This window comes from Bos taurus, chromosome 29 (assembly GCF_002263795.3).
Source record: "Bos taurus isolate L1 Dominette 01449 registration number 42190680 breed Hereford chromosome 29, ARS-UCD2.0, whole genome shotgun sequence".
NCBI lineage: Eukaryota > Metazoa > Chordata > Mammalia > Artiodactyla > Bovidae > Bos > Bos taurus.
Window position 1 is genome coordinate 45,981,888 of NC_037356.1, and position 20,951 is coordinate 46,002,838.

The 20,951-nt window shown below is 46.6% G+C and overlaps 1 protein-coding gene across 16 annotated transcripts in view; it reads left to right on the plus strand.

Moving 5' to 3' along the window:
• The window catches only part of PPP6R3 (protein phosphatase 6 regulatory subunit 3), a 125,207-nt gene that overhangs the window by 45,083 nt on the left and 59,173 nt on the right, over positions 1-20,951 (plus strand). For 15 of the 16 annotated variants that reach the window (XM_059882911.1, XM_024987126.2, XM_024987132.2 and 12 more), the window contains 4 exon segments: positions 10,503-10,735; positions 14,913-15,099; positions 18,295-18,432; positions 20,857-20,922. In XM_059882911.1, coding sequence (XP_059738894.1) covers positions 10,509-10,735; positions 14,913-15,099; positions 18,295-18,432; positions 20,857-20,922 — 618 coding nt within the window. In that variant the 5' untranslated portion in view covers positions 10,503-10,508. 16 annotated transcript variants of the gene reach the window in all.

Sequence of the window (20,951 nt, forward strand, 5' to 3'; positions counted from 1 at the left end):
GCTCTTGGGGCTGAGTGCTGTGTGCCAAGTGAATCTTTTCCTGCCTGTGAACACATGCGGGTCCTGCTGATGAGTGAGTCCCGAGAGCTGTGAGGTGACAGGTCAGCCTGCTCCAGGCTGGCCCGGGGCTGGCTTGCGTCCTTGATGACTGCTGCTGGGACCGGCCACTCACCAGCTTTCTCTGGCAGTCTTGTGGCCACATGCTGTGCTGGGAAGAGCGCAGACCTGGGAGTCCACCTTTAATGGAAAGTTGCTGTATTTGGCCTTTTACTGTACTGTGGAATAGCTGGAGGAGACTGTTTTTTGTAAGGGGCCATGAAGACTGTTCACCCTGCCTGTGTCTCATGCTCGGCAAGGAGCTTGGACACCTGTATGGTCGCAGCAGTCCAGGCTGAGACTGCCTCTTCCTGCATGCTCGGCTGCATGCTGGTGAAATATTCCCAGGCAGTGTCGAGATAGCCTCATATATATGCCTGATGATTATACCCATTCTGATGAAAGTTTGCTGGGCAAGGAAGATGTTAGGTTAAAAAAAATGGGCGGCGGGAGGGCTTTGAAATTTGCGACCAATTTACTATTTCTGTCTTCTGTTACAGAATTATAACCAGCTCCAAATTCAGCAGGATAGTTAGCTCACTCTTAATCTGAAACTTGTCTGTCTTTGCTCTTCCTTCAGTGGCATCTCAGTCTCCTAGGATTTGTATCTGATTGGAAAAGGCTGTTCTCTTTGGGCACCTTGTTCGTAGTGGATGGTGAATAAAAAAGGGGCTACTTGCTTCAAGTTGGGTGACTCAAAAACTGCATAGAACTGCTCTGCTTTCACTTAATAAAAGCACGGGTGCGGTGGGTTTTCTGAGTCCCCCCCGTGTTAGTACAGAGTTCTCTTTTTCTGCCCGTGCCACCTTCATACCCTCCTGACTGCTTAGGACTGACTCTCCTCCTTACAGTTTTATTCCGTTTACTCTTTGGCCACGTGGCGTGGCCTGTGGAGTCGTATTAGTCCTCCCACCAGGGATTGAACCCTGGCCCCAGCAACAAAAGCTTCAAGTGCTAATCACTGGACTGCCGGGGAATTCCTGTCCTTACAGTTTTAGATTAGGAACTATTTCCTAATCATTTCAGACTACGGGTGTTCTGGTTGCATCACGTTTCCTCCTGCTCTCCAGTTACGTGTTACTTCTTTCTGATGTTCGAGTCACATTTATTGACAACTCACTTGGTGTCAGAGATTCAGAGAATGCTGGACGCTTAAGATGGAAAACCCTCTACTTGGAACTTTCTGATTTGACTTTTGTCATATTCTCTTCTCTGCACTGTGTCCTCCCTTTGAATTTGCGCGTGTACACACACACACACACACACACACACCCCTCGCCCCAGCAGACGCCTCTGTCCAGCTGGGTTCTCCTTGCCTTTATTGCTCTGGTCTCTGACGAGGCTCCTGGCACAAACCTGATCGCTCTTGTGTCATCCTCATTGCTTGTGTCTTTTCCAGTCTCTTAGTTTTGCTTTAAAAACACACACCCACCCGCACACAACTTGTTCTTGTATGTATAAGTATGTATAAGTCATGCTTCATATCTACTTGTATTGAAGTTTTTGAAGCTGTGGAAGTTGTGCACAGAAATTCATGTTCACTTGAATTTTCATAATGAAAGTTCGTAGAGGAACACTTTAGTGGACCCTGTGACGGAGTGACACTGGGTGTTTTTAATCGGCATTTGGCTATTTAAATAGAAATGGGAAGTGGGCGCTTAAGGTCACACCCTTGCCTGTCCACAGCATCTCAGAGGTGTATTTGGAGTTAGCCCCAGTGTGTGGCTAGGTATTTGCTTTGTGTATTTCCCAGGTGGCTCAGAATTCCAGAGGCAAGCCATAAATCTGATATATAAGTATACAGCTAGGAATTTAAAACATGAAAATTAGGCCTTGGGGGAATTATGATTGAAATTGGAGAGTGGGGGGATAGTTATTTAATGTGAAATCTCTAGGATTTCAGGAAGGGAATACCTTGCTTTTCAAGGAGGCTTTTGCAAGGCCTCGCCATCCTCTGTGAGTTAAGCCCGTCTCTCGGTTACCTGCTCTCTGCCTGGGCTCACCCTCGCCCATGCGTCTTTCCTGTTCAGGATGTGTAAACTCCAGAGCTGCTCTTGTCGCCTTGCTTCGCTTGACTTCTCTGTCTCTGCGAGTGGCGAACAGTGCCTGCGGTGTCCCAGCTCAGCACTTCTGTCTTCAGGACTCCTTGCCCTCGCCCTCATTTCATCCCCCTCTCGGCCTTTGTGGGAGTACGATGTGTGTGTGCACCACAGCTTCCGTTTCATCTCCTTTGGCGTTTCCCTCTACTTCTGTTCAGAGTCATCTTTTTCTGTGTACTGTGTTTAATCTTTGCTGTCACTACCTTAATGGGTTTCCCAGGTAGCTCAGTGGTAAAGGGATCTGCCTGCCAATGCTGGAGACACAGGAGATGGGAGTTCGATCCCTGTGTCGGGAAGATCCCCTGGAGAAGGCAACCCACTCCAGTATTCTTGCGTACAAACAGAGCTGTCTTAATGTACGTTATCTCAGGTAGAACAGCCTGGCTCCCTCCTGCGCTGCACAGCAAGCCTGCCCCACTCTGCTGTGTGTTCCTGCGTGGCTCTTTGAGAACTGGTTGCCTCACCTTCCCTAGTGCCTTCTGTAAAGGCTCTTAATTCTCGTAATCGGGACCTTCTCCCTGCTGTGAGTTCTTCAAGTTACGGGTCTGTCCTCTGAGCTTGCAGGATCACCTACTAAGTCCTACCTGTGTTTTGAGCCCAGCTTAGGCCTCATTTTCATGAAGTCTTTTCTGGCCAGGCTCTTCTCCTGGGAGCTCCCTTTCTGCAGAACAGGCTTGCAGTTTATGCCATTCCTTCCCTGTATCTTCTCTGTTCTCAGTGTGTTGTGCTCTTGAAGAAGGAAGGCAGCATTTATCTTGTTGTTCTTGCATTCCTCAATACAGTGCATAGTAGTGCCTTAAAAGTACTGGCTGGTTAACATAGTGCATGTTAAATGCATTCTGCTCCTTTACTGTTCTCACAACCTGAGGAAGTCCCAGATTAAAACTGGGAAGAGGGTCTGTAACATCTGCATGGTAGGAACTTGGTTTCTTTTGATGTGTTCTTCGGAAGAAGCAGTTTTGGAGCAAACAAAACGAAGCTGGCCCCGAGTTTGTATTGTCCTCTCCTCTAAAGACATCGTGTTTGCAGCAGTGCTTTGATTCTTTGCTTTGATTAGTCGAGCCTCCAGATAGGGATGAGGAGACAGTTGTGTGAGTTGCGTACCTTTGCTGAGAATGGAGAAGCAGCTACTGGGTAGATGTCCCAGTCCACTGTGGTATTTTTCCTTAGTACTTAACTTAGTAGTCAGAGGCCACGTTACTCCTCTGTTAAGTGTTTCTTCCAGGAAATTACAGCATTTGCCTGCAGCATTGCTGTTGGGGGCAGTTTATCAGTAACGTACTACCTTCAGAGTGCCTGTGTCCTCCTGCTTATAGGTACTTTCCTCTCTGTCCTTTGCTGGTGGTATACCTTCCTTGGTGGACAGCGTGAGCAGTCACCCGCCCTTCTTGAATCCAGCCTCCCCCATTTGGCTCTTGTCAGATGCCGCCCAACTCAGTTCCCTGCACACCTGAATCCCAGCCCGGGGTCCCGAGACCCCAGGGGTCTGGACAGTGGCAGCAGCAAGTGAGCCAGTAAGAACAGCTTTGGGGCAGCTCAGCTTGTTCACTCCATCCTGTTCCAGGCTGCTGGTCAACTCTGCCAGCGCTTTGGGGTAGATGTGTCTGTCTGTCCCCATGGGATAATAAGCAAGTTGTTTTGAATCTAAATGGAGGCAGTGAACACTCAGTTTTCTCTTGGACAAGTGGGGAATCCAGTTTTATTTATTTATTTTTAAAATTAATCAAACATTGTTTCCCAATGTGTTTGAGGGATCAAGGCATTTTTTTCCTTGGTATTTCTGAATTAACTTAGAAAATGAAGTGACATTCCCAGAGACATGCACCTATTTTAAAGTTTGGCCAGGTGTATCTTTACCAGGAATGAGCCACTTGTAGCCTTCCTAATTCCAGCTAGCGTCCTCCTTTATCTCATGGTGAAGAATTTAACATTTTACCTTTTATCCCTACGAGTATCCCTAGATTTCACAAGTTAAAAAACAGTTCTAATTTTCTTGTGACTTATTTTTTTGAGTTAAGAATGTCTAAGTTGCTTTATATATATATATATATATATGTATGTATGTATGTATGTATGTATGTATACACACACACTTTAGAATAAAGATGATTTCTCAGATATGTTTATATTTTAAAAGAAAGGAAAACCATGGCCCATAACCTCTCCTCGCCCACCCCACATTGGCCCTTGTGTGGGAAAAGCAGTTAACTATTGACCTTGGCGGTGGAAGGAGATGGGGAGGCTATTTTAGTACCAGGAGAGAAACTTTGACTCCCAGTTGTAGCAATCACGATTGTAGCTGTCTTGTCCCTTATGGCCACGTGTGACTCTTGACCACCTGAAATGTGGCTGCTCCAAATTATGAAGTGCTATGAAGTGTTGTCAGAACACGTAGAATTTGAAGACTTAGTACCAAAAGAATTACATGTTGAAATAGTAATGTCTAGATAGATGAGGTTCAGTAAATACATTTAAAATTAATTTTACCAGTTTCTTTTTTACTTTTTAGCCGCTTTGCCTAGGCAACGTAATTCTCCCAAAAGAGAGAAGGGGGGAATGAGAGGGTAACAGGTAGGAAGGCTAGGAGTCTCCAAATGGAGGAAATAGACTGCACATGTCAGACATCTTTTATCTCTCTCTTAAGTGGCAGGAGGAGACAAACTATAAGCGTCAGATTTTTGGCTTGCCTGGTAGCTCAGCTGGTAAGGAATCCGCCTGCAATGCGGGAGACCCTGGTTCGATTCCTGGGTCGGGAAGATCCGCTAGAAAAGGGATAGGCTACCTACTCCAGTATTCTTGGGCTTCCCTTATGGCTCAGCTGGTAAAGAATCCACCTGCAATGCAGGAGACCTGGTTTGGACACGACTGAGTGACTTTAAATGTTAAAAAAAAAATTGGGCTAGTAGAACATTTAAACTTGCATAGGACTTCCCTTGTGGCTCAGCTGGTGAAGAATCTGCCCTCCAGTATGGGAGACCTGGGTTCAGTCTCTAGGTTGGGAAGATCCCCTGGAGAAGGGAAAGGCTACCCACTCCAGTATTCTGGCCTAGAGAATTCCAAGGACTGTATAGTCTATGGGATCGCAAAGAGTCGGACATGACTGAGCAACTTTCACTTCACTTTAGGACTCATTGCAGCATGAGTGATGTTTCTGTTAGTGCCAGCTCTTCTCCTTCTGTGTACCATGGATCCCATGGTCTTAGTTTTTTTGAATGTTGAGTTTTAAGCCAGCTTTTTCACTCTCCTCTTTTACCCTCATCAAGTGGTTTTTTAATTCCTCTTCTCTTTCTACCATTAGAGTAGTATCATCTGCATATCTGAGGTTGTTGGTACTTCTCCCTGCAGTCTTGATTCCAGCTTGTGATTCATCCAACCTGGAATTTTGCATGAGGTACTCTGCATAGAAGTTAAATAAGCAGGGTGACAATATAAAGCCTTGGCATACTCCTTTCCCAGTTTTGAACCAGTCCGTCATTACATGTCTCATTCTAACCGTTGCTTCTTAATCTGCATACGGGTTTCTCAGGAGACAGGTAAGGTGGTCCAGTGTTCCCGTCTCAGAATTTTCCAGTTGGTTGTGATCCACATAGTCAAGGGTTTTAGCGTAGTCAGTGAAGCAGAAATAGATGTTTTTCTGGAATTCCCTTGCTTTCTGTGTGATCCAACGAATGTTGGCAGTTTGATCTTTGGTTCCTCTGCCTTTTCTAAACTCAGGTTGTACGTCTGGAAGATCTCAGTTCGTGAACCGCTGAAGCCTGGCTTGAAAGATTTTGAACATAACTTTGATGGCATGTGAAGTGAACCCAATTGTATGATAGTTTGTCCATCTTCGGCATTGCCTTTATTTGGGATTGGCATGAAAACTGACCTTTTTCAGTCTTGTGGCCACTGTTGAGTTTTCCACATATGCTGCCATACTGAGTGCAGCAGTTTAGCAACAATATCTTCTAACTCAACTGGAATTCTATCACGTCCACTAGCTTTGTTTTCGGTAATGCTTCCTGCTTGACTTCACACCCCAGGATGTCTGGCTCTAGGTGAGTGACCACACCATCGTGCTGACTCGGGTCATGAAGATCTTTTTTGTACAGTTCTTCTGTGTATTCTTGCCACTTCTGAATCTCTTCTGCTTCTGTTAGGTCCATAGTGTTTCTGTCCTTTATTGTGCCCATCTTGCATGACATGTCCTCTTGGTAGCTCTGATTTTCTTGAAGAGATCTTCAGTCTTTCCCACTCTATTTTTCCCTCTATTTCTTTGCATTGTGGACTTAGGAAGGCTTTCTTATCTCTCCTGGCTATTCTTTGGAACTCTGCGTTCAGATGGGTATATCTTGCCCTTTCTCCTTTGCCTTTTGCTTCTCTTCTCAGCTATTTGTAAAGCATCCTCAGACAAACACTTTGCCTTCTTGCATTTCTTTTTCTTTGGGATGGTTTTGGGTTTTGGCCATTGCCTACTGCACAGTGTTATAAACTTCCATCCGTAGTTCTTCAGGCACTCTTGTCTATCAGCTCTAATAATCCCTCGAATCTTACTCATCACCTCCACTGTATACTCATAAGGGATTTGATTTAGGTCATATTTGAGTGACCTGGTGGTTTTCCCTACTTTCTTCAATTTAAGCCTGAATTTTTCAATAAGGAGCTCATGATCTGAGCCACAGTCAGCTCCAGGTCTTGTTTTTGATGGCTGTATAGAGCTTCTCATCTTTGGCTGCAAAGAATATAATCAATTAGATTTCGGTGTTGACCATCTGGTGATGTCCATGTGTAGGGTTGCCTCTTGTGTTGTTGGAAGACCATGTTTGCTATGACCAGCATGTTTGCTTGACAAAACTGTTAGCCTTTGCCCTGCTTCATTTTGTACTCCAGGGCCAAACTTGCCTGTTACTCCAGATACCTCTTGACTTCCTACTTTTCCATTCAAGTCCCCTGTGATGAAAAGGACATCTTTTTTGGGTGTTAGTTCTAAAAAGTCTCATAGGTCTTCTTAGAACGGGTCAACTTCAGCTTCTTTGGCATTAGTGGTTGGAGCATAGACTTGGATTACTGTGATTTTGAATGGTTTGCCTTGACACTCGAGATCATTTTGTCATTTTGAGATTGCACCCAGATAGTGCATTTCAGACTGTTTTGTTGACTCTGAGGGCTGTTCCATTTCTTCTTGCCCACAGTAGTAGATATAATGGTCAACTGAATTAAATTCACCCATTCCTGTCCATTTTAGTTCACTGGTTCCTAAGATGCTGATGTTCACTCTTGCCATCTGCTGCTTGATCACATCCAGTTTACCTTGGTTCATGGACCTACCATTCCAGGTTCCTATGCAATACTGTTCTTTATGGCATCCAACTTCACTTCCATCACCAAACACATCCGCAACTAAGCGTCATTTCCGCTTTGTCCCAGCCTCTTCATTCTTACTAGAGCTGATAGTAATTGCCCTCTGCTCTTCCTCAGTAGCATTCTGGATACCTTCTGACCTGGGGGCCTCATCTTCTGGTATCATATCTCTTTGCCTTTTCATACTGTTGGTGGGGTTCTCCCGGCAAGAATACTGGTGTGATTTGCTATTCTGTCCTCCAGTGGAGCACATTTTGTTAGAACTCTCCACTATGACCCATCCATGTTAGGTGGCCCTGCACGGCATGGCTCATAGCTTCTTTGACTTATACAAGCCCCTTCGCCGTGACAAGGCTGTGATCCATGAAGGGAAAAAACAACTCTAGGAGTTTTCAGAAAGATGGAGAGTAGTTTGATTTTATAATTTCTCTCTTTGTTAGTATTGATTTAAAAGTCTGTGATTTGGTTTATGTAAGAAATTGTGTTCCCTCTTATCTCTGAATCCTATTGAGGTGTAGCTAGGGTAAAAATTTTAAAGAGTACTTATATTTACTGAAAATGAGCTGCTGAAGTGCTGACTCCTTTCAGTTTTTTTCTGAGTATCTTAGACATTTTTCAAAGGGCTCTGTTTACCTCAGGGCCCCTGGCAGTTGACCTTTGTACCTGTTAGTTCATGCCTAGCTTGATTCCGCTTCAAAGGTCAAGTTAGTAGAAATTAGGGGCGGGCCGGGGGTAACTGATTGACCAGTGCTGTTTGTTTCCAGTCCAGTTTGCTGTTTGGCTGGAAGATAAAATAATGTTTGTTTAAGAGTCTCCTGTGGTTTTATTTTGTTTTTAAGCCTGTAGTATACCTACTCAATTTAAAGAAAATGCACTGTGGAAATGTGTATTTTAAGGTGTCCTGATTTGAAAAATGCTATTCTAATTTAGGATAGTGTAGAGCGAAAAGAGTTAGGCATTTTAAAACATTTAGGATAGTGGAGAGCAAAAGGAGTTAGGCATTTTAAAACATATACTTGCCCAAGAATTCTTTTCATATGTATAGTAAAATAAGTATGAAGGAACATGACATTGTGGGCTCAGGAGATTGGAGGAGATGACTGGGTACGTAGGCTGTCCTGCTGGATCCCAGACCAGATGTGTGGTGGCTCCTCATCCCATGCCTGGGACTGGCTCTCAGGTGGGCAGGCAGCATTCTTCCACAGGTTGACTTGGGGATGGAGGTGCCTTCCGTCTTTGGGCCTTACTGTCTGTCTCAGGGTCTTTTTTGTCATCAACATCCAGCCAGATGAAAAGGAGGCCACCTGGAGGTTTTGGTGGCTCACAGCACATTGGAGAAAACTTTGTCATGTGGCCATACCTACCTGCCCAAGAAGCTGGGGATGTGGTCTAGGCAAGTACCCATGGAAGGGAGAGAATGAATCTGGTAGATAGTCCTGCCTGGCACCGCGTGGCTCCGCCCCTCCAGGCAGTTGCAGAGATGGCAGAAAGGAACGTGAGACAGGCCACTTCACTTTGCTGTGAACTACCAGATAGTAAGTGCTCAGGCCCCCGTGGTCTCTGTCACATAGTCTCTTCGTTAGCAGCCCTGTTGTCTTTAACAACCCTTTAAAGGTGTCAGAGCCCTTCTTAGCTTGCAGCCTGTGGGCCGGGTTTGGTCTGTGAGCCAGAGTTTGCCAGTACTTGTTATTTCAGCACCACTGATGATCAGTTTTTTCTATGAACCAGTATATGATGAGTTACCTTTATAAGGTTAAAATTTTGGGAGTTATTTTTTAATCGATGTAGATACGTGACTATATCTTGATCCATATTTTAGTAGTTTGTGGCCATTTACAGTTTTCAGTTGATGATCATGAGTGTTTATAATTAGCCAGTCATAAGGGCTCTATCAGATTTGCTTTTCTGATTATTTATTAATACTTTTCTTTATATTTTGCCTTCATCTGTGGGATTCCAAAAAAATGAAAAGATATGCTACTTTAAATGAGACCTAATTTTTTTTAAGACTTAAGACTAAATTATTAACTACATCCAGCTTTCTGACTTCCAAGTGGAGAGACTATTAGATTATCAGAAATTTGGCTTATAGGTCAAAATAAGCATATATAGGAAATGGCAACCCAACTCTAGTATTCTTGCCTGGAAAATCCTATGCATGGAGGAGCCTGATAGGCTGCAGTCCATGGGGGTCGCAAAGAGTCAGACACGACTGAGCAACTTAACTTTGCTTTTACTTTGGGACCCGATGACAGTGGGATGGGACATGAGAAGGTATTTGGGGATCACTAGTAGCTTTTCAGTTAGTGACTGTGCTGAAGTATTTAAAATAAGCATGGTGAACTATTTTGTCAATCTGTAGACATCCTAAGATTTAATTTTCCATGATAAACTTTGAAGACAAAGTGAACACTTCTCTTATTAAGGTGATCTTACTATTTTTTGTTTCTTTGTTAAGAATGGCATAGGTTTTACTATTTTATGACTTTCCGATTTTCAGCTCTGAAAGTGCTATTGGGGCTAAAAGTTCTGGTTTGTGGTGGTTATTTAATGTAATATTCTGGAGAGTACTGCACACCTAGGTCTCAATACTTGTCATTTGTTGTTGAGGTTACTAGTTCTATGTAAGAATGTATTTCTCACCCTGAAGAAAAGATTTATTTTCTTCCTTCCCAGCACTAAATTCTTTAAGTATGGGTGGGTTAATTTTGCAGGTTAAAATACCAAGTTTTAGCATTCTTTCAGCATTTTCAATCATAATTTTTTGTTATCTATAAAAATGTTTTCTGAGATGGAAAATGTCTTACCAATTTTACTTACTTAGAAGGTACTTTATAGATTCACAATGAAACTTGTTTTTCTCATGTGATTCAAGTTGGCATTTTAGACTGTAAAACTAAATGGAAATTTGAAAAATTAATATGTGAAGTTGAAGTTTTATTTAAAATATCTCTGCATTTTGTTTAGACCAGCATGTTTTGGAAATTTGATCTTCACTCATCATCCCACATAGACACACTTCTAGAAAGAGAAGATGTAACGCTGAAGGAGTTAATGGATGAGGAAGATGTTTTACAGGAGTGTAAAGCACAGAACCGCAAACTTATAGAGTTTCTCTTAAAAGCAGAATGTCTCGAAGATTTAGTCTCATTCATTATTGAAGAACCACCTCAAGACATGGATGAAAAGATCAGATACAAGTAAGAAAATTCAATATTCTGTTTAGGGTGGGGCTGAAGTGAAGCGGGGGCAGGAATATATTACCATTTTTGTTGTCCAGCAGCTTCTTAGGGCTGCCGTAGACCAGGTACAGAATGTTAACATGTCAAGAGGGACAGGTTCAGTGGAGCAAACAGCCTGTTGTAGAGCCAAGTCCAGTGAAATCACAGGAGTTTTTAAATGAATGTTCTAAATTTCCACCAGAAGGTTTTGTCTAAGGGCAAAGTGCATTATAAATAGTGATAAAGTTCCTTAATATAGTGAGATGATCCAAGTAAATATTTTCTCTTTTTTTGCAAATAGGAAAACAGATTATGTGACTGTTGAGATCACACAGCACAGCCGAGCCAGAGCTTGTTTTATGAACAGTGTTGCTGATTATAAATTGGATCTTTTGCTAACTGAAGCTAAGGGCCCGGATCCTGGTGAACGTTGGTGCAGCTGCGTGCAGGCAGCTGACCCCTTGGATGGTGCTGTGGGTCTGTCTGCTTCAGCACTAGTTGTGCCGGCTCATAACGCTTGCCAGGGTTCAGACGCCCGCAAACTCGCTGTAAATACTCCATATGTATTTAAAGCGTTGGGGTTGCAGTTGGTTGTTTTTCCATCTCCAGCTCTTTTGAAATATTTGGCGTCCCTCTCTGCCTGCAAATAGAACTGATTCAGGAACAAAACAAAAGCCATTGATTATGCATTAAATAAGTTTGATGGCGTGGGAAGAATTATGACCTATGGTAAACTCTCGTTTCTCCCTCAGCCTGCCCCTCTCTTCAGTTGTCTTTCATTTCTTCATGGGGAGAATTTTGTTGTCAGAGGAGTAATGCCTCGTGGTGCCTTCAGGTTGCTCATGGCTTGGATCTTCAGGGGATTCATGTTCTCTGCCAGCCATTAAGATTGTCAGCTGGCATTCAGTTGCACATCCACTTGGAGATCAGTACTTTAGGAGAGGAAAGAAATTTGGTGGCAGAAATACCTGTGTACTTCTTTCCTCAAAAACAGAAGCTTCATGCTTTGGAATTCCCTTCACAGTGAACCTGCATATGTGAGTGCTGCTTGTCGGGGGGCTCATCCTGGCAGGAGGCCTCCTGGGAGGAGTGTCCCTCCTAGAGCTCCAAGAACGTGGACAAGAGGCCACCCTTCTTGGGTCTGTTTCCTCACCTGCTGCATGAGGCAAAATACTTCTCTAACTGGGGAAGAGTAGGCGTGCCTTGTGGAAATTGCTTATTTTACCAAAAAGTAGTCATGGCATCTGTTATGTTGCCCTGCCAGTGTTCTGTGCTTCCTTGGAGGTTTCAGGAGCAGGTGTGTTTCCCTGGACATGCTGCCTTTGGTTGGCACCATTTTGAGAGAGCGTGGCTTGAGCTGAGTGGAGCAGCTCTCTGCTGAGCCTCTGGCCTGGACAGAGCCACCAGCTCCGGTAGCTGCACGGAGCTGGCTGACTCAGAGAGCTGGACTAGCGCAAAGCGGTTTGTCAGATGGGACCCGAAAGCTGTTCGGGGTTAAGGTGGACTGTAGTCGTCTAAGGAAATTTAGACTAGTGTTGTATGTATTTAGACTAGTTTATGAATGATGGAGTGTTTACTGTTGCAGAAATTTGAACTAACAGAACTTTAAAAATAGGGCATTAAGTAGTATCAGAAATCCCAGAGCTGAGATGTTGCTGGTCTGGTCACGGTTCCCACAGAGGGACTTCAGAAGCAAGAACAGAACCGGGCGGGGCTGCTGCCCTCAATGTCAAGGGAGGCCAGGCTTCAGGAAGGGGAGATGGGACAGGGGGCTTGGGAGCTGTGCTGACAGGCCAGGCAGCCACTGGCCTTTGCCGTGTGGAGGTCCCTTCAGTGCCCGTTCCTCAGAGCAGTGGACACAGAAGCAGTGCTTCTGAGGAAGAATTGGAGACCAAGCAGAGAGTTATTTCAGGTAGTTCCCTGGAGCAGAGAGAGCAAGTGGGAGCTCCAGGCAGGTGTGGAGCCAGGAGGGGCGTGGTGTGTGTGTTTTCCTAGATGGAAGAAATAATGGTGTGTTTACATGCTGGTGGGGTGATGCGGCGCTGGGGAAGCGGGCTGGCGTAGAGGAGCGGGGGTCTGGTGATGTGCTGGGCTGGCCTCAGTGGTCAAGAGGACATTAGGGCGGCTTCACCGCAGAGGAGGAAGAGGTCCAGTGGGGCTGGGCTGTCTTCCCGTTGCTACTGTGTTCTCAGTGCAGAGCAGCTGAGGTCAGGGCGGGGCGGGGTGGGTGGAGGAGTCTTGGGGTGTTTGAAAGGCATGGTTAGTCTCAGGGAGGGAGGGAGGAGAGCGGGAGTAGCCCCACCCTGTTCCCACCGGAGGGCTGAGCCTTTGTATCCGTGCCTGGACCCCACATGTGTGCATCTTCAGCGTGATCAGACCTCCAGATCAGCTGTGGGGAAGCAGGTGGAAAACTTTACAAGAGGCCCTTGCCCTCCTCTGGACTTCTTGTGTTAGAATTTTGAGAATACTCCTTACGCGTTGGGTTGCAGTGGAGTTGGGGTCTCCTACCTTTTACTGACCCTTTGCCTCCTGGCAGCTTTCAAATTGGGGCAGTTGAGACAACTGCACATCCCAATAAAACTTCATTTCAGAAGTTTTATGAAGTAGAAAATAAAGAGAAATTAAAACAGCTGGTATTTACTTACTCTAGACCTTCTCAGCATTTTGTATTATTCTCTTCCATGAGATAAGAATTGTTATTTTCATATTGCAGCCTTGGAAACTGAGGTCCAGTGAAGTCAGGTAATGTGCCTGAGATCATACAGCTTGTAAGTGATGGAGACAGGTTCTGAGCCTGGCGGTTTGACTCCAGAGGCCACACGGGTCACCCCTGCTTCCTCCTCGGGCCTACTGGTGACTTTGTGTTATGGTGTCTTGGAGCTGATGTGTGCTGTAAATTGAAGTGAGGAAAGAGTTTGATTTAATTGAACCATAGCCTCAAAGACAGCGATCTGGTGATGTGATCTTTGTGCCCACATGCCTGCTGGTTCTGTTGTAGGTCTCTTCCATGTTTTTCTCCCTGAAAAGGCTCATGTGGGGACATTCTTACACTGCTCAGTGTCCACCCGCTGGGTACTGCAGCTTGTGCTCTGGTGCCAGTTGCTTCTCAAGTCACTGGTCAACAGGCAGCTGCCGGCTTGTCTCAGGGGTGCTGCATGGGTTCCGGCCGCAGTCTCTTCCCCTCTCTTTCGTCACAGAGCCATTTCAGGCTGTTTTGTCACCTCCCTGTCCTGGTCAACATCAGAGCTCGCCACTCCCTGCTGCTCCTGCTCACCAGGGAGGGATAAAGAGCAGAGAAGTGAACGGTGGGTGGGGGAGAGTGTAGTCTGGGCGGGCCTGGGAGTCTCCATGATCGCTCTGAGAGCAGTTGAAAAGTCATTTGCGGTTAAAGAAGTGAGTGGAGAAAAGGAATCTGCTGCCGCCTGTTCAGAGAGCGAGCGAGCCCCGGCGCTCAGGCAGACGTGGCACAGGGGTGCGGTGTTGTCAGGGCTGGGGGCCTGTGGAGGGGCGCTGTGCTACACAGCCTGAGGTCTGAGGTGGGCTGGCCCCGGGAGAATGGGAGGCTGCTGTGGAGAGTTCGGTTTCTATACACACTTTGTTTTCCCACCCGGGGAATTCAGGCTGTGTCCTGTTCTCTGCTCGAGTATATTGAAGTGTTTATTCTCTTAACATGTAACGTGGACTGAACACCTGATACGCCCAGCGTTCTAATACCACAGACAACCCTTCTGAGGATACAGGCAGCCTGTCCAGGAACCTAAATGTGTCTCGAGTGCACGGTGCCACGTGCAGCGCAGTTTCCCGGAAGCCAGCGTCCCCCAAGCGGTCTTGCGAGCTGCGCTGCTTCCCGCACCGGGGTGGGCGGCTGAGGGTTGCGGCCCACGGATTCGTCTTGTCCCCTCTGAGGGGTCCCCGCCCTCGCCTCCTGAGCCCCAGCTGTGCTCTGGTTTTGTTGGGGAGACTGTATTGGTTTTTAGACACAGAAGAAAATTCACTCTGGTTTAAATTGGCAGAATGGCTTGAAATTATTTTCTCATTCCCAGAAGATTTTTAAAACAATTTTCACAAAATTTTAGGAAGCCTTTCTGATCTGTGTTCTGATTTGTGTAAGTAAACTGTTGATACAGATGATGACGTGAGTATCCTGTTCTTCTAGGTATCCAAATATATCTTGTGAGTTGCTCACTTCTGATGTCTCCCAAATGAACGATAGACTGGGAGAAGATGAATCCTTGCTAATGAAATTGTATAGCTTCCTCCTAAACGATTCCCCCTTGAACCCACTACTTGCCAGTTTCTTCAGCAAGGTGCTAAGTATTCTTATCAGCAGAAAACCAGAACAGGTAAATACTGTTTTCTAAGAAGGTAAGTATTAGGGCTGAGCATCCCCTGAGGTGATCCTCAGTGATTTTGTCGCTTCAGTGTTCTGAGTGTGCCTTATGTCCCACGTTCTGTAAAAGAACAGATTTTACACCTTAAATATCTGCAGTGCTTGCTGACTTACCACTGACTTAACTCCTTAACAAATACATTCTAATTTGACCTCCTTTTTTCTGAGCGCCTCATATCTCAGTTTTCCAGTGTACTTGGCTTCCTTTTCTGATAGGTGGTTGGAAGCAAGAGCACGCTGGGGTCAGTCTGTGAGGGTCGCGTGAGGAGGGGCACACAGTGGCAGGGGGTGTGGGTGGCGTCCTGGCGACTTTGTGGCAGGGTCACAGTGTGCTCATTTATCCTTCTCCCTGACAAAGAGCACAGGCGACGCTTAAGGCAGAAAGCTTTCCCATAAATGATTGATGATTAGTTTATACAACGGTCATTTTTTTTTTTTTTTTTTTTCTCTCTTCTATTTTGCTTCCACCCCAAAACCTGAGACCTCTGGGTAGTGACTGCTGTGTACACACACAGGGAGCTTCGCTCTTCTGTCCAGCAGAGCCTGGCAGGAGTTGGGCAGGAGCCTGCTCCCACGGTCCGCCTCCTCCCCCTCCTCCTCGTTCTCGGTGTCGCCCCGCTGTGCCCCGCCTCCCGTCTCCTGGGCTTCGTTTCGCTCTCAGTCCCCTGTGCCTGGAAACTTGCATGTCCCAGGCGTCTGCTGTGTGTGGTCCAGCAGCGTGAATACCACCCAAGCGCTTGTTGGAAACGCAGTTTCTGGAGCTCCATTTCAGGCCTGCTGAGTCAGACACCCTGGGGTGGGGCCTGCAGTCTGGGCTGTAAGAAGCCTCCCAGACGACTGGGATGCATGCTAAAATCATGGCTCTGGTGGATTCTGGTGTGGAAAAGATCTGCTTACGAGGAGATTAGGATTCACTTACGCAAATGGGCCCCAGGGAGCAGCAGGAGCCTCACACGCCCAAGAACAAACTAAGAGTCTGCAGAGTGCAGGCCGTGGGGGTGTGAAGGCAGAGCTGCAGGGGCCACAGCAGTCGGGCCTGGCGTCCTTCGTGGTGGAAGGCAGGCTCCGTGACCTGTCCTTGCTGTCAGCAGACCTGGAGGGGCTGGAACTATTTTCGGCCCAGAACGCCTGCCCTGTGCCAAGGCCAAGTGCATACAGGTCTTATTTTAGACAGACGAGGTCGTGCTTTCGTGTTCTTAGTTGAGCAGGATTGCCTTTCTCAGTGTGTTGGAACTGAGGTTCTTGTTTCTTAGACAGTAATCCCCGAATCCCAGTCCCTCCGGTACGGCTCGTCCTTCCTCCTCCCGCCTTTGGATGAGAAATGACAGGACTGCTTACTCTTCTAGGAGAGTTCAGCTCACCCCGTCAGTCTGTGTCCTGGTCAGTTCCAGGTGGCTGTGGTCGTGATGGAGACCAGTCTCACATCCCCTCGTGCCTGTCTTCCCCTCTCTGTGCCCGGGGCCCGCATCTGTGGGGCCTGGTGTCCATGTATCTTCAGCACAGAGTGAGGACATGCTCAGAGCCCTCTGGGCTGCTGAGCCTTTGCTTGGTCTCCAAGGCCAGACGTGTCACCTGTGTACAGAAGGTGGCACGCGCCACTTCAGCGCTGAGAGAAGGCCGTTCACTCTGCTGCTTGTTGTGCTTCTCAGCTCAGCCCTCATCACGAGAGGACTCGAGAGTCCTTGCTTTGCTCTTTCAGCTACGAGAGAAGCCCACACTGGCACCTTCCTCTCCTTTTGAGAATCATGAGTGTAAATAAAGGTTTCCCATCACATGATATGTTAGTAAGGGTATGTGCAACTGAATTCAGACTCAGTCTGATTTAACCAGTATAGACACCTCTCAGGATTAACTCGCAGAGCAGCAGGACCTTCTGTGAGGGGCACCCTGAGTGCTGGCGGGTGAGCCCCTCCACTGCTGTCCCCCAGACAGGCCACCTTGCCGTCCTTGCTGTGCCCCCTTGGCCCTGCCTGTGGGCTCCGGAGTCGGTGCTTCGGCCACTAAATGCAGTGTTTTGGCCACATGCCACCTTTTCTCCCCCCTCTCCTCCACTGTGCTTTTAAAACTACTGTGTGACTCAGCTGTGAGTGGATTATGTGTAACTCACTGCACGTTTGTGCTACAGCCTTTAACCTCACTGTTGAGAGAAGCAGTGTGTGATGGCTAATTCTGTATTTCCATCTGATGGTGTGAAGCAGTTTTAGTTCACCCCTGGCTTCTAGCTGTCATGTGGGGTGATGAGCTTGTGGCTCTGTTGGATTTAAATCTCAGGGCAACCACTTTTTAGCTTCTAGCAAAATCCTTGACTTGTCTGAGCCTCAGTTTCCTCACCTAGAACATTTGAGTTGAGCAGCCCCACCTCACAAGCTTCTGGGAGACGTCAGGGCGATATTGTCACGGCAGCTGCCTCGCTGGCTGTGCTGCTTTTGGGACTTTTGAGCAGATGATTCCTGTACACGGACAAAAAAGCCAGAATGTACACAGGGGTGTCCAAGGCAGAGCATGTTTCTTCCTGTGCAGGAGAGACCTAGGTGGCAACCCTGACTTCACTGATGTTTTCTTATCCCCTCGGTTAATGGTCAGCCTCTTCCACGCTCAGCCTCCTGGTGTTAATCTGATCAGGTGAATGGCTGAAATAAAACGCAGCTGTGATTTTCTATAGCATGTGAGTTAGCCACTTTGACTGATGCAGAAATCTGTTTTGAATGTTTTTCTTGCTAGAGTACAGTTAGGACTTTGGATGTTTAGTCTGCATTTTCGTGTAAAGCCTAATGGACTTGCTTTATGTCTATAAATTGTTAAGTGGTATATTCTCTTGCCTTTTATGGAGTGTTACATTTTTGATCCTCATTCTTTCAGAATTAATAATGAAAGTGAGCAGAAATGAAAGATTCTGTTATGGTGTGTTTGTATCAGGGAACAGGTGGTAATTTGGGAGTTTTGTTTTTTTTTTTTTAAAGAGGTTTTTCAGTTCTGTAATAATCAGAAGTCTTTCCGGTTTGACATCTATGGCTAATTCAGCCTTTGACTTGCCTTAAAGTGGTGATGGGACTTCAGAGGGGGCAGCCCGAGGGGTCAGGACTGAAAGTGTCCTAAAGTTGATGGTTCCCCAGGGATGCGTCTTTCAGTTGTGGCTGTTCTCCTCTAGATTGTGGATTTCCTGAAGAAGAAACGTGACTTTGTGGACCTTATTATAAAGCACATAGGAACGTCGGCCATCATGGACTTGCTGCTCAGGCTCCTGACGTGCATCGAGCCCCCGCAGCCCAGGCAGGAGGTGCTGAATGTGAGTAGTCAGGCGGCGTGGGCGGGCTGCGGCATCTGGGTGGGATTCCAGGGACGGGTAGTCAGGGTCTGGGAAACCGGGGTGGGGGGCAGGAGAAGGGCTCTACCACAGGAAGAGACCCAGGTTTTTCCAGGGTTAGGGTTCCCCATGTGCACTCCCCAAGAGACACAGGCTGTCTTCTTGTTCTCTTCCTTTGCTGGCTTTGCTCTTCAGCGGAGTGGGAAGGCAGACTGGATTTGTCTTAGCTGGTCTGGTGGGAAGAGCAGAAATGGGAAGGTCGGGAGCTCTGTCTCGTTTGAGCAGGCTGTGAGGAATCTTTTCTGTCTTGAGGAGATGTCACCTGCAGGGATGTCTCTAAGAGTCAAAAGGAAGAGCTGTGGTATTTCCAGGGGATCTGGCTTCGGAAGTAGCCTCATGGATGCCTAGGAGCATGGGATAGCAGGAGAATGGAGTTTACCTTCAAAGGGGCACGTATTTCAGATTTGGGGGAGGTGGTTATTCCAGGACATGTGGCTCTGGAGGACTGTCTTGGGTGGGAAGAGGAGGGTGTGAATGATTTGAAGGTGAGGTTTCTCGCAGGCTCTCAGCGCTGCCTCTTCCATCCCTTCTCTTTCATCCCCTTCACTGCCTTCTTCCAGAACCATTCCCCAGTCCATTCTGTCTTTAATACTCAACCTCAAACCTAAGAACTCTGGAAATGAGTTTTATTGAAACTGCTAAAGACCTAGGAAGGCCCAGAGGAGGGTTAGTAGGGTCTGTCAGGAGGCGTTCCAGGGAGAGGGGCATAGTCCACTGAGGGGGCAGGCATGACAGGTGTGTGGGGGGGCATGGTGTGTCAGGGGACGGTGTCAGGGCTGGGTCTGTAGAACCAGGCGGAGGTCTTCTGAGAGCCATGGTCATGTGAGTATGTCAGCTGAGAGGACCTAGTGAATATCCTGGGAAAGAGCCCTAAACTGGGGCTTCGGTCACCTTTAGGTGTGTATTTGTGGATGCGAGTGTTTTCTCCGTAGAGACTGGGGACTCCAGAGAAGGCAGTTAAGGCTAAGAGGGTGGTTGCCTTTATATGTTATTACTGAAGTAGGTTATTCAGTATGGTTTCTTAGAGTTCCCAAATTTGGTCATTTCTGAGTTGGATTTTAGGGCTCACTTCCAAGGGAGTAGGTGTGCTTCTCAAAGGATGTAGCGGTAGGTGGTTAATAAAGGTAGAGGTCGAGGTAAGGGTAGTGAGAACTCTTGTGTGTCTGGCTTTGATCTGGGGGCCAGCTGTGGGCTGGGCTGTGGCTGCTTGTTAGTAGCTATGGAGGTGGCCGGGGGGTAGATCTGTTCACTGCCCACAGTTTCCCACTTTCTCTCTGGGTGGTCGGGACCCTCAGCCCCAGCTTCTCTGTAGAGGCGTTTGCATCCTGTTTGAGGACGTGGCTACTCAGAGTGTGGTCCCAGACATCACCTGGATCGCACCCCTGCCCTGCTGGGTCGGAATCTGTGTGTGAACAAGACCCCGGAGGGGCTTCATGTGCACATTTTAAAACATCTTAAAATAAGATGGGCCCCTGCCTTCCTGGTGGTCTCCTGAGATCTTTTGTTTGCATTTTCCTTTGGCATGTTCTCCTTGAGGAGCTTGAAGACAACCCAAGAATTTCTCCGCAGCCTTTAGCACATTGTGTTTGATTTCCTGCCTCCCGCTCCCCACCTCTTTTAACTTTTGGGAGCGTGTGTGCGTGTGTCTGTGTGTGTCCATCCATCTGTTCTAGGTAGACATTGCCTTTATTTACTTGGTGTTTCTCTTCCTTGTGGAATTAATATTACGCCAGGTGCTTTTTCATTTATTCTTACCCCTTTCATATTTTCATTCATGGCAGTAGTTCATACATAGTGGAAGAAGAATGTCCTAGTCATGATAACCGCTCTTTGCTAGCATGTGACCAGGCAGATAAACTTTCTGTGGCACCCCCCAGCCCCCACGCTTCCTGTGCTTGTTTTTGTTTTAGAATCTAAGAGTTCATCGTGTGTTTTAAACCCAAGGCTTGATACGATATACTGTTTTTCTCAGCCTTTCTGAAGCTGCCTTAAAATGAACACTCTTACAGAAAATGTATAAATTCCATCTCCGCTTCCACTTCGTAAGCAAAGCACAGGCTTTGTTAGTGCGCGGTGCCTGAGAACTAACGTCACTGAGCTGACGTGTAGGGTTTGGGGATGTAGCTTTGTGATATGGGGAGTAGTTGGTACTCTAGCTGCTGTTAAAATAATATATTCACTGCCATTTTCTTTTGGGGGACTTTTAATTTCCTGTAGTGTTCAAAGTTCAGAGAAAACCTGTACATTCTACTTAAAATATGATGGATATTTCTGTATGTTAATCTTCACTGGGGCTTGGACAGGAGCCACTCATTGCTCTGATTCCTTCTACAATGTGTTTTACAGTGGTTAAATGAGGAGAAAATTATCCAGAGGCTCGTGGAAATAGTTCATCCATCGCAAGAAGAAGATGTAAGTTCTCTTTTGTGAACTTGATTTTT